Source organism: Zalophus californianus, chromosome 1 (genome assembly GCF_009762305.2).
Source record: "Zalophus californianus isolate mZalCal1 chromosome 1, mZalCal1.pri.v2, whole genome shotgun sequence".
Lineage (NCBI taxonomy): Eukaryota > Metazoa > Chordata > Mammalia > Carnivora > Otariidae > Zalophus > Zalophus californianus.
In genome coordinates, this window is record NC_045595.1 from 101496511 (window position 1) to 101510166 (window position 13656).

At 38.1% G+C, this 13656-nt stretch overlaps 1 protein-coding gene across 3 annotated transcripts in view; it reads right to left on the reverse strand.

Moving 5' to 3' along the window:
• Positions 1–4820: 4820 nt before the first annotated feature.
• PLSCR4 (phospholipid scramblase 4) overlaps positions 4821–13656 on the reverse strand; it is a 53946-nt gene continuing 45110 nt past the window's right edge. For all 3 annotated transcript variants that reach the window (XM_027587290.2, XM_035724235.1, XM_035724236.1), the window contains 5 exons: positions 12788–12830; positions 11656–11882; positions 9247–9408; positions 7735–7893; positions 4821–6863 (listed from right to left, as the gene is read on the reverse strand). In XM_027587290.2, the coding sequence (XP_027443091.1) occupies positions 6816–6863; positions 7735–7893; positions 9247–9408; positions 11656–11882; positions 12788–12830 (639 nt within the window). In that variant the 3' untranslated portion in view covers positions 4821–6815. The remainder of the gene's footprint in view (positions 6864–7734; positions 7894–9246; positions 9409–11655; positions 11883–12787; positions 12831–13656) is intronic.

Here is a 13656-nt window from a genome sequence, read left to right on the forward strand (position 1 = left end):
CCTAAATCTCTTTTTTTTTTCATTTGTAAAATCGGGATTATTATAATAATCTATATCACAGGATTATGAGAATTGAATGAGTTAGTGTATAGAAAGCCCGTACAACCAGTATGATGCCTGGAGTATAGCAAGCATTAGAAAGAGTTAGCTCCTACCATCATCATGATCGTCATCATCATTATCATCATCATCATAGTTAGTTGATCACATTATACGACCTGTTTCATTATTCTGTTTTTCCTCCATATGTGCCCAGATGCATATTCATCTACCCTGGAATTGAATCTTGAGGTAAACCCAGCAACCACACATCTCAAAATTATATGAGTTCATATGACTGGCTCCCTTGTTGAGAAGCAGTAGAACTAAGAACAGCAAGAAAATTTAATGGGCAACCATTAAGTTAGCTAATTATAGAATGTCTTAGAATTTGCTGTTTACATTTTGTTTAGATATTATATGAAGAGGCACCCACCACCCCAACCTTAGCACCTACCCTACCTCAGCCACACCCACCAGTGAATACTCATCACCAATCCAGTCTGGACAACTGGAAAACGGAGGGAGGAGAGTAGGCTGCCTGATCAGATTTCTAGTTGGAATTCGAGACTGGGCAACTCTACAGGCTCTTGCACATGCTGTGCTATCTTCCAGGAGCTGTTATGTTTCTCACCTTTTATCCAACATTTCAATTTTCCTTCATTGCAATTACAACAGGGAGGGGAAAATTCCTTAGCACCCCAACTTTTTCAATACCTCTTGATGAAGTTTGTTTCTTCCTCTGAAAAAAAATGGTATTAATGTTTATCTGATGATGGAGTTGTAATATATATTTTCAAACAAAATAATTTTTATTTTATGCAATAATTCTTTAAATTTGTGCTGTAATTGCATACTTACTTGCTTTATCCTTGCTGAGGGATAGAGGACCACCTTTTCATTTCTGTCTCCTTTAACACCTAGCACAGTGTCATAATACACGTTAGGACTATTCTCACACATTCAACAAATATTTGTTGAGGATCTCAGATGTACCACTCTCTTGGGCTCTGTGTTTAACTGTAATAAACAATCAATCCCTGCTTTGCTTGGTGAAAATTTGCTAAATTGACCTTTTCAATTGTATTTACCATGCATTCAGCTTGCAGACAAGACTGTAAAATGCATCTTATTAACCTCCAGAAGTGCCAGGAAGTGTACCTGGGCAAATGACACAACCAGCCAGCCTAAACTATCTGATTAAACAGGATAGAAATATATTCTATAGCACCTGAGAAGGTGCGAGTGACATGGTCTCTACTGAGTGTGCCAACATCCCATTGAACACATGTCCATGTGGTCCTCAAAGATGTGCATTTTGTTTAAAAGTCTGTCTCATTCATTAGCCTGTGAACCCCTGAGGGGTAATAAGTCTGCATTTTTTACCTTTGCATTTCCCTCTGCCTTCAGAACTAGTTCAGTGCCTGAATTTAGTAGATGCTCAATTATTAATAGAATGAAATAGTGGAGAGAGGGGTATATTTTTTAAATGGTAAAATTTTTACTGGTTACTATAATAAATATTTCAGAAATACAGCCACTGATTGCATTGCTATTCATCAGGCAGATACTGAGTGAATGCCTACCAGGTGCTATTATTAAGCATGCTAAGTGTTATCATGTATAATACCAAGCTATCTCACTTTAACTACACTTGGAATGTATCATTCTGTTTTTCTCTTCTCTGGGATTTACAGTTAAAGATGTCTAAAGGCAAATAAATGGGAAACAGGTTCTGTGAAGGTCAACCAAATTATGGGAAAGATCTATTTTCAATGTTAGTTATCACTAGCCAAAAAGTTGAATTTAGTATTAGTTTATTAAATCCATACCTAGGGATTTTCCAAGTTTGCATCTTTCAATATGAGTTAAATTAAACCTTAAACACTGCGGTGGGGGGCAGTAGGTACTAAAAAGTAGCCATCTGTCCCAGCAGAGCAGGATGCCATCTCCTGGAATCATTGCTCATTCCATACTTGAACTTAATTTAACATCCAGTTGGCTGAAAAATTCAACTAGAAAATTAGTCTGGTAACCAGATTTTTGTGTAAATTTGGGGAAATCTGGTCATTAAAATTGTTTTAAAATGCATCCTTCACTGACAGTTATAAGTTCTGGCAGCTTTCCTGCATGATATACTGCTCTTGAAATCATACTTAAAATTTAAATGTGCCTTAAGTGAATTAGAAATAAGCATTTAATAACTTGCTTATATCAAAAAGCCAGTCACTACTATAAAACACTACAAAAATGACTTTAGTGGAATTAAACTTATATAAGAAAACAAGGATCCTGAAGGAGTCTGATTGATAATTAATAAGAAATTCCTTCAAAAATCCCTTTGAAGAAAAGTGTTAAAAATAAAAAAACTGTCTTGGTCCATTTTGGCTGCTATAACAAAAATACTACAGACTGGGTGGCTTATAAACAACAAATTTATTTCTTGCAGTTCTACAAGTCCAAGCAAGATCAAGGTCCCAACAGAGACTGTGTCTGGCAAAAGCCCACTTCCTGGCTCATGGATGGATGCCTTCTCACTTGGTGGGAGGCAGAAGGGAACTCCTTGCCTTCTCTTTTATAAAAGGTACTAATCCATTCATAAGGGCTCCACCCTCAGGTTCTGATCATCCCCAATGTCTCACCTCCAAATACATCACATTAAGGGGATTAGATTCCAACATATTAATTTTGGGGGACACAGACATTCAGTTGATGGCATTCCACCCCTAGTCAGGACAAAATTCATTCGTTTCATCCTAACAGCCATAAAGTCTTAACTTGTTCCAGCATCAAAAGTCTGAAAGTCCAAAGTTGCATCTACATCAGATATGGGTAAGACTCAAAGTCTGAGTCATCCTGAGGCAAAGTCCTCTCCATCTATGAACCTGCAAAACCAAACAAATTATGTTTCCAAGATACAATGGTGGGACAGGCACAGGACAGACATTCTCATTCCCAAAGAGAGAAATAGGAAAGAAGAAAGGAGTGACAGGTCTCAGGTAAGTCCAAGACCAAACAGCACAGAACAACATTAAATCTTAAGGTTCAAAAATAATCTTTGACTCAATGCTCTGTCTTTTGGGCCCATTGGGATGGCCATGTTACCCACAGGGCTCAGCAGAATGGCCTTCCCTGCAAAGACTCTCTGCCTGGGCCCTGTGTATCTCCAGGACTGGCGTTCAAAACCCGAAGCTCTCCCAGATAGCCCTGTCCTTTGAGATCTAGGTGAAGGCAGCCATGCCCCCTTGACCTATGCACTATGAGCATCAATAGAGATAGGGCCACATGGACCTGCACCCTCCACAGACAGGTGGCCACTGGAGTCCATGGCATACCAGGGCCCACCAGAGCCACACCTGGGGTGGCAGAGGAGCATGGCAAGAGAGTGTAGAGAGCAGAGCCCCCCACGTGAGGTAGGGCCAGGTAGCACGCAGAAAGGTCCCATAGGTATTGAAGGCCCTTCCTTTCAACCACTCAGCCCCCTAAGCCCTTGCAATACAGGCCTGTAATGGGAGAAGTGGCTCTGTTGACCACTGACTTGCCTTCAGGGTCATTCTTCCATTGTCCTGGAGAAGAGTTTCCTGGCTTCTGTTCAGAAAGGCTCACTCATATTGATCTCCTTATCAGTACCTTGGCCCTCAGTGTTCTCATTTTTTGCTATATGGATAGGCTGAAAATTTTCCAAGTCTTTATGTTCTGCTTCCTTTTGCTTAACAATTCTATCTTTAAGTCATTTCTCACTGCTTGCATTTTACTCTAACAGAGGAAGCCTAACTACACCTTCCAACACTCTGCTTAGAACTCACTTCAGCTAAACATCTAGTTTCATCCCTTGCAAGTTCTATGTTCCACAAAACATGAGAACAAGAACATAATTCAGCCAAGTTCTTTGTCACTTTATAATAAAGAGGGCTTCTCCTCAAATTTCCAATACCATGTTCCTCAATTTCATCTGAGGCCTCATCAGAATGGCCTTTAGCACTCATGTTTCTACCAACATCCTGGCAGGATTACTTAGCTATTCTCTAAGAACACCAAGGCTGTCTCTACAGCTCTTTTCTTTCTGAGCTCTCACCAGAATCACCTTTAAAGTTCTGTTAAAGTATCTAGGCTTTTTCTAGAATGCAACTCAAAATGCTTACAGCTTCTACCCATTACCCAGTTCCAATGCTGCTTCCACATTTTTAGGTATTTGTTACAGCAGCACCCCCACTTCTCCAGGACCAATTTCTGTCTGAATCCGTTGGACAACTATACAGAAATACTGTGGACTGGGTGGCTTAAACAACAAATATTTAACTCTCACAGTTTTGGAAGCTGGGAAATCCAAGATCAAGGTGCTGGCAGATTATAATGACACTAATCCTGTTCATGAGGGAGGGTTCCACCAGCATGACCTAACACCACCCAAACATCATCACATTGGGGTAATTCATAGGTTTCGGGTGGGGGAGGGATACAAGCATTCAGTCTATAGCAAAGACTCAATTACAAGTCAAAAAGTAAGACGGTATTTTACTATAAACCATATTATATTTATTGAAAAGCCAAAAACAATATGATGAAGCATGAAAAACATGCAAATTTCAGAGTAGCTTTTGTTTCTAGTGAAACTGATGAATTTTACACAATGAAATACCATTAGGAAATATAGAAATTATAATATCAACCATAGTATAAAAATATAAGACCACAGAATTACTTTTTTAAGATTTTATTTATTTATTCGACAGAGAGAGACACAGCGAGAGAGGGAACACAAGCAGGGGGAGTGGGAGAGGGAGAAGCAGGCTCCCCACTGAGCAGGGAGCCCGATGTGGGGCTCAATCCCAGGACCCTGGGATCACGACCTGAGCCGAAGGCAGATGCTTAACGACTGAGCCACCCAGGTGCCCCAAGACACACAGTATGACTTTTAAAGAAAGTGGAATTATAACTGTAAGAGACAACTTAATACCATAAAAACTTTAAACAAATTTAAAATGTTATATGTTAAAAATAATATGCATTTTTTTTATTATGCAGCAGGTCTTGGGATGTAGGGGTACAGGAAAGTAAAAAGGAGGTTTATAGAGATAAACTTTCTCAATACTATTTGATTTCATACATAAAATGTCAAAGATTATTATAAGAAACAATATATATGTCTAAGACTGCAATTATATTTTCAAATATAAGATAATTATTTTTTTTTAGAAAGCAGCAGTTTTACATTTTTTTAAAAGCTAGTAGTAGCACCTAAAAATAAAAATTACCAGAAACTGAATAAAACAACTTTACCATGAAAAGATAAATATAATTTAAAAATGAAGCACCTTCTTTGACTTCAAGAGGAAGTGTGAGCAAAGGCCCTCATTTCTGAATAATCCCATCTGAGAACACTCAGGCTTGTTTTACTTAGCAAGGAGAATACATTTCATTCCACATACTGGCTGTGTTGAAAGAACACAGTCCATGTCCAGATAGGAAGGTAGAGTGCAAAAGACACAGGCTGATTCATCAGTCTATTCACTAATACACTATGCTTTTAACTAGCTAATAAAAAGAAGTACGTTTGTACTGTATGGTAATCCTACATAATTTTACCGGTAAGCTATAGTTCGCAGAGAAGTAGCATGTTTGCTGTGTTTTATTATTTTCTTTGCATAGATACAGATTTGTTTATCATCTAAATAAAAAGCAGCTAAGAAATATTAGACAATGTCAAGATTTGTAGGTTTTGCTTTTACAAAGTGCTACACAGAATGTCACATTTCAAAGTTCAGAAACAAAACTCTAACTCCTGGTATTAGAAAAATAAGGTGATTATCAGGGATCTTCTTGAAAAGTGGAAAAAAAAAAAAAAACCAACCCAATTATCTTCTCTGTGTCACATCAAATGATATACAAAGGTTCAAAAGGCATTCTTAGAGATTTGGCTAAACATATTTTTTTATATAAGGCATCTGTGACCAAGAGCGATGAAATGGATTAAATGCAAGCTCCTTATACGGGCGCTGATGTCTCTAAGTTGCTCAGAGCTAGACTGGCTGTGGTCCTTGTCACCTCCTTTCCTGATAGTCTGACCCTGACCCCATATAAGGCAGGTCCTGACTGACCATGCTAGTGAATGAGGGAGTATGCATGAAAAATATAAACCCTATGATAAAGAAAAAAAAAAAACAAACCATGTTTGATTTGGAAATAGAATCAAAATTTTCATGGAAACTTAGAAACTTGCAAAACAAGGTTTTCATACATATGCACAAGTAAAGTTTTCCTTGTACGATAGACACACAGAATTTCCGTCTGCCTTCCTTTTTGTTTTTAAATATCAAGAGTATCATTCTTTTCACTTCGTCTTCAGTAACAGGACAAGAGGTAGGATTTAGTAGGACAGGGTTAGGAATAACAGCTATATTACTCTATCTCAAAGATTGCTCTAAAAAGCTCACCATTTCATGACCTACTAATGTGAGAGCTCTTGCATTCATTTTCCCTTATGTCATGGTAAAGCATTTGGAAGCTCATTGTAATGTGTTTACTTGGCTAATGAGTCATAACTTTTTCAAGGTGAACTCCTAGGCTACCAAGAGGACAAATGAACAGATAATCAATTGAAACATGTTTAGATTGTATTCTTGCCCTTACACGGTTAGCCTGTTAGAGCTAATAACCAGTGAAAATAATCTGCAAAAGCAGATACATATATTTGCAAATAATTCAGGGGATTGTAAGCCCGATCCAACTTTTCTAATCTTTTTCATTAGCCATAATTGCTGATTTGCTGTGTCCATCTATCTTGATGAATGTTGTGGTGGAGATCTTTCAAAATACATGAAGTCCTGAAATTAGAAAAAGATACATACATATATAATATATACCACTGAGAGAGAGAGAAAGATAACTGTACATACATACGTACATAATACATACATAATTAGATGCAATGCATAAAGTATTGTCCTTTATAATTTATCAGATGATCCTCATTCTAGTTAAGGATAAATAAATCTAATAAAACCTTTATAAAGAGGATCTAACATGAAGACCAGCAATTACAGACTTGGAACTGTTGGTAGCCAATAACATTTCCATTTGGGGGTACTGACTAAATTTTTGTTGTTAAAAGGAAGAAAAACTTAATCAATATTAAATATGTTAAATATACCAACTGCAATATGTTAGCTACATTTTTAAGGTAAATATATCCACTTTATTTCCATTTAACCACCGATGAGTCAGTAATACAGCAAGGGAGCTGTACCTAATAAATCTAAGGAAGATACAACGCCAAGGGGTCCACTGACAAGAGAGGCAGTGGGGTGGAGGGAAAGGACATCAGCTTTAGAGTTAGTTATTTCATTAAGAAGTCATAGGATGGGCATCTTTAAGTAATGGGAAAGACAAACAACAGGCAATGAGGACAAGTATACCCACTGGATGCCCCATATTCTCCAAGTACTCTTCTGGCCCCTCTACTCACATGATAGCTAATGTTCAGCGCCCTGAAAAATATAAGTATTTTTATCTCCACTTTATAGGTAAGGCAAATGAGGCCTGGAAGTGCTAACCAATTTGCAAAACACGTAACTAGTAAGTGGTAGGGACAGACATTGTCCTACTCTCAAAGGTTACTGCCTTTCTATTACACTACACTGCCATCTCATCATAAAGAGTGATTCTCTCAAGACAACTCAAAAGCAAAAGACTTACAATGAGGAAGCAAGCTCCAAAAATCATGGCTTTCATCTTCACATCCAGGTCTAACGGGAAGTGAATTTCAAAGTGGTCAGCATCTCCCATTGCTGATAACAGACCGTTCCACTTCCTAATAATACTGCCAATGTTGGACACACCATCAAGGGATTTGACCTAGAGAGATAAGAATATGACTTTATGATGACTGAAAAATATTATAATACATACTTCATTCTTCTACTTAGAAGCAGTTTACACTGTGACAGCATAAATACAGGACAGGAAATTAATATAGTAATAATGTAGTTATGACTATAAAGTAATAAATTACTGTAAAGTAACAGGGAATTATGGCCAAGAAGGATAAAGTGCCTTGCAACTGGTTAATAACTGAGCTGGGGTGTAGCTGACAGTTCTCGGGCTGGTGCTCTTTCTTCATCCTCAAATGAGTTATTAAGGAGGTATGATTTGAGTTGATTCTAAAATTCTTTTTCATACAGTGAAGGGTAGGAATTGGGGATTGGAAGGGAGTCTCTACAGCCTAGGGAAACACACGAACAAAAGTAAGGAAGCACAGTTCTATGTACTTCGCAAACTTCAAATAATCGACTCAAGTTTTTATGGGCCAAATCCACCCTGTCTTCCTAGAGTATGTCAGAATCCCGAAGGGCTTTGGCTTGTAAAAGGGGGATTCTGGCACTTGCCAGAGGGCAAATACCCAAATACTAACTTTTGGTGATCAGAAAGATCCTATACACCTGCCCCTAAAATTTGGCTTATCCACATTTTTTATTTCACTACAATGGTCTTTTAATAAATAAGCAATGCTTGAAGAACTAAAAAAAAAGTTTATTGGTATCATAGAAAATATCTGAATGAGCAACTTTAGATAATGAGCCTTGCTGAATTGGAAGGCATTCAAGGATTCTCTAAGAAGCTCAGGAAACATTTCTAGGAATCTCCTTTGTCAGATTCGTAGGATAATAAGCACTCATTTTGTAGATACTGAGATAGAGGCAAAACAAGAGGATTTCCTGAGAAAATGTTATAACCTATTATGAGTTTTATCCATGTTATCAGTGTTATCCTATCTCTTAAGGACACAGACAACTTCTACCATGCAAATAATGTACACAATCTCGGGGTGCCCCATATGTTCTGTGATACGTTGGGCATTTTTGTTTTAATCAGGATCTGCAATCCTGTAAATCTGTGGTAAAAATGGTGAATTAAATACAACCAAGAATAAATAAATGGATTCAGTCACGCTATTTACTTTCAGGTTTAGTGTTTTAAATGGTTACTTATCTTTATCAAACACTGAAATTAAAAAAAAAGTAGCTCACGCTTTGGAAAACAGTAAGCAATCCACTAACAATAATTTAAAAATGATTTGATGTCACCAATAACTCTTCCTCATTCTACTTTATTCATTCACATTAAACAATAGTCTAAAGCCAAATGATTCTAAGGTCTGTTAGTACATGCAGAAAAAATAGTAAAAATGTCATTTTTATATTTGTTTACCTCAAAAACTGAATCTGAACCACAGCCGTAGGTTGAACACGGTCCGCGCACTCTCATCACATTTTCTTTCTTCTCGTTCTGGAGGCTGTAAACAGCCCTGCACAGGTTCCAGTGTTCCACAACAAAGCCAATGGGGACACCGGGAGGACACTGCACCTCCAGCTGCAAAGAAGCAGTGACAGAGGGAAGGATGCTACATATATACCTGTATGCATACACACCACCCAGATGTACTCTTAAGTCTTTCAAGGACTAGAAGAATTGTCACTGATAGAGGACCTTCCTTTTTTACCCAGGCTCTTTCTTAGGGTTGTAGGTCAGAACAGCCTTGAGAGCTGAGGTGACATTTCCCTTTGGAACAAAGTGGCTGCTTGTTGCAAAATGGACAGTTCTCCCAAGCTCAGAATTGCTCAGCTGTATGCAGCATCTGAGTCAGCCCTATCGAACTTGGGCACACAGGGACCTGTGCCAACTGCATGACACTCATGCTGTTTACTGTGCTGCAGTGAAGTTCTTTGTCTCTGCTCTAGGTGTCTCATGTCTTCTGGCACAATTCATGACAAAGTAGCAAGGGAACTTCTTAGATTTGAATCTCAGACTTGACAATTATAAGAGAAAATAGAAAAAGAGGCATTCTGAAAACTGAGTATTTTTTTTAAAGATTTTATTTATTTATTTGACAGAGAGAGAGAGAGCGTGCACAAGCAGGGGGAGTGGCAGGCAGAGGCAGAGGGAGAAGGAGACTCCCCCCCAAGCAGGGGGAGCCCAATGCAGGACTCGATCTCAGGACCCCGGGATCATGACCCGAGCCAAAGACAGCCACTTAATGAATGAGCCACCCAGGTGCCTGGAAAACTGAGTATTGTGAAAACAACAGAATGTGTGAACGGATATGTAAAGCCATATTAAAAAGTTTCAAAACTGTCCACTGCCTTGTTTTAGCTAAGCATCTTTACAATATTCCTTTGTGAAGAACTAAGATCTTCATATTTAATAATAACAAGAGTCACAAAATTAAATTACTTAGTAAAAGTAAGAGTTTCCAGAGTTAAAGTTCTACTGGTAGCTTTTCTGGCGTCATATACACTTTTCTAAGAGTTTTGAGACCACCAGGTCTCATTATGGGGCAGTACTACATAGCTTCATGAACTGTCAAATCATGATATTAAAAAAAAAAAGATGTTACTGTTCATATATATACATTCACACATATACATAAGCATATAAATTTGATAGCTGCCTAGGATTAAGATCTTACACAAGTTTAGGCCTAAGAGCTAAACAAATAAATAAAAACTGTACACAAGTAAATTACTTAAAAAAAATTCATTTGAGAAGAAAACCCAACTCATGAATATGAAGAATTCCTAGTATATTGAAAAGGACTAAGGAGTAAAGGTGAATATTCATCTCAAATATCAGGCTATTATTACAAAAATAGTAACGAGAGAGGCGTAAGATACCCGGGAACACCATTCTCTGAGCACTGTACTGTCTGCCTGGTACTGTAAAGAACAGTTAACATTTATTTACTATTTAATCCTCAAAGCAATCCTGTGTGACAGGTGCTATTATTACTTCCATCTCATAGGAAATCAAAATACAGAGAAGGTTGTAAATAAATTAACATTTAGTAAGTGCTGGCACTTACCATGTCTTCTAAATACCCCAGGAATCCCATGGGGTATTGTTGTGCATATTTCATGTACAAGAGCACTGAGCCCCAAAGACGTTAAGTAAATTGCACAATTTAAGTAGGTGACATATCTGGAATTCAAAATTCTGGTGGACCTCTTGCTAAAGCTGCTTCTTTTCCCTGCAGCAAACAACCTCCCTAGAGCTGCACGGGTTGTAGAAGAGGAAGCCAACTGTAACTCAGAACACCTGCTCTCTAGGTCTGGCACTCGGGGGGCTGTAACACCCTCATCAGGCACTTCATCTTTCTGAGCCACCCCTTCTTTATCTGTGGCCAGGTGTGGACTGGGATGGGGAGTGCAAATTCATCCAAGGTCTCTTCCAAATCTAAAAGTATTCGATCCTGTCTAGCAACATCTTATCTGGGGATATGCAGGTACATTTAGACAAATGTGTGTGACTTCTGTTCTAGGTCACAGATACATTTCCAATTCAGCAGACACAACTGACAGAATTGTGGTCACCGAATAAATAACCCTAATCTGTGCCTGACCCCCAACTAGCACCGGAAGATGAGAAAGAACCCACAAGAAAAAGCCCTCTGTGATTTTCCTTGGGTGAGACGATGTGGCCTCCTTCCTCCCCACTCTCTTCTTTCAGTCTGACCAGCAGAGCCAGTGAAAATCCCCTCCTGTGTCATTCTGGAAGGAGCACAACTGTACTGTGAAGACTTGGATCAGGAAGAAACCAGGGATAAGCCCTGCATCCTCTGACCTCTTGCCTGGTGGAGGGACAACAGAGGCAACAGCAGGTGCATCTGAAAGGTCTCTGCATTGTCATGATTTCTCGGCCCATACAGTCGGTGACCCGGAGGACGAAGGGCCTTAGTGTCCGATAAGCATTTCTGGTAAAGTCGTCTGTGTCTTCAGTTACAATGTAAACCATCTGGTCCAGGTTGTTTTTAATATCATATCTATTATTAGTTTCAAAAGATGTCATCACTATAAAATAAAATGAGAAAGACACTTTAAATTAAAAGCAGTTAAAACGGGCCCCGAGAAGTCCTTTTGTAGTATGTGTTAGGGGCTTAAAGCAAAATAGCTTTTTAAAAATTTAAACTGAAATATTACCATTGATTAGGACACCAAAATAATTCAGATGCCCAATAAATATTTGGTAATTTTGAAAATTTAAAACATTTCTTTTAAGGAGATCAATAGAAAATGATTTTTAAAAATTTTCCACATAAATGCAAAGACTAAAATTATATTCCTGGAGTACCTGAATTCAGAAAACTTTAATAAAGAAACCAGTTAAATAAAAGTATACATTTTACCATAAAATAGCTCAAGAAATATACTGAGATGGTTAGAGTCATTCCTAACTGCAAATAGGAAAATGAACCAAGAAGACTCAGGCTCTGTGTAGTGGTCAAATGAATATGCAGATCTGGTGGTAAAGAGAAGGTCAGTAATCCAGTGAGGATGAACTGAGATCAAGCAGCATGTTTACTGTGATTTGTTTTTACTTCTAAAGCAAGGGCACTGGACTAGAACTTAGCAGATTTAGATTCTATTTCAAGCTCTACCAGCTGACTATATGGTGCCCCTGGCTAACTCATTTATTCTCTAGGTTCCTTCTTTTCCTCTTCCATGAAAGATGAATATGCAGACTAGGGTGTGAAGGGGGAGTTGACCAGATAAAATGTAAGTCTTTTTCAAGTCTAAGAACTTAGGTATGGTACATAAATAGATACAATTATACAAAATAATTCCCTTTATTACTTTCTTGAAAAAAGGGTAGAAGAAGATAGTCTTTTCTCTTTGAATCACTAAGAAATGATCATTGGGTAATGCAAATTTCCACCTGATTCAAATACTGCTGAACACTACAAAATTATACATACTTTCCAGAGGCTCAAAATGCTGAAGGACGTGTATGTTGTCCAACTGTTGGGATAGAACAAAGCAATTAGCAAAAATAGAAATAACAGAATTAAATCAAATCAGTGCTAGAAAAGAAGCTGATGAGACAGGTATGAAATGTATTAATTGACACCAAAATATCTTTTTGAAATTGAATGAAATAAAAAAATTATCAAGTGAAATTTAGCAGAGCTGTCCAGATAGGAATACCACTTTTCTCCAGTTCTATTTTAAAAGATAAAGAGTTGCAAAAAAAAAAAAAGATAAGCAGTTGCCTGGTACATCAGAAAATCATCTTCCTACTACACTGACAGCATCTAGAAGAAGCTGTGTTGACACAGATTGTTTCTAGCTCAGCCCCTACTCATTGACATGTCTGTCACTCACTGAACTCACAGCCTGGAGGTGCTCAGGAAGTTTGGGACAGTTTAACATGGACCAGCCACAGAGGAAGCTACTTTCTCAGTGGCTTACAGAGAGCAAATCAGCCAGGGACCTCACACTGTAGTATCCAGTTTTACATTATTTTCACAGGTACCTCTGGAAGATGTTAACACACTGATTTCCATTCATTTGAGGTCCTAATGCCAGGGGCTTCCTTAGGTGCATACTCTAATGAGGGTCCACAAGGCTGGAAGCATGTGATTAGGATTAGGACAAAGGGGAAACATTCTGGAACGGGATCTCTTGAAAAGGGTGTTGGGAACACCACTAGATAAACTTCTGCCTTAACTTCACTTAGGAATCACTCTAAAGACAGTTTGATGGGTTCAGCACCTGATATTACTTGACAATATTATAGCAGAAAAGAAGAAACCTCTTTGAGGACAGAGTAATTATATCTAAATAA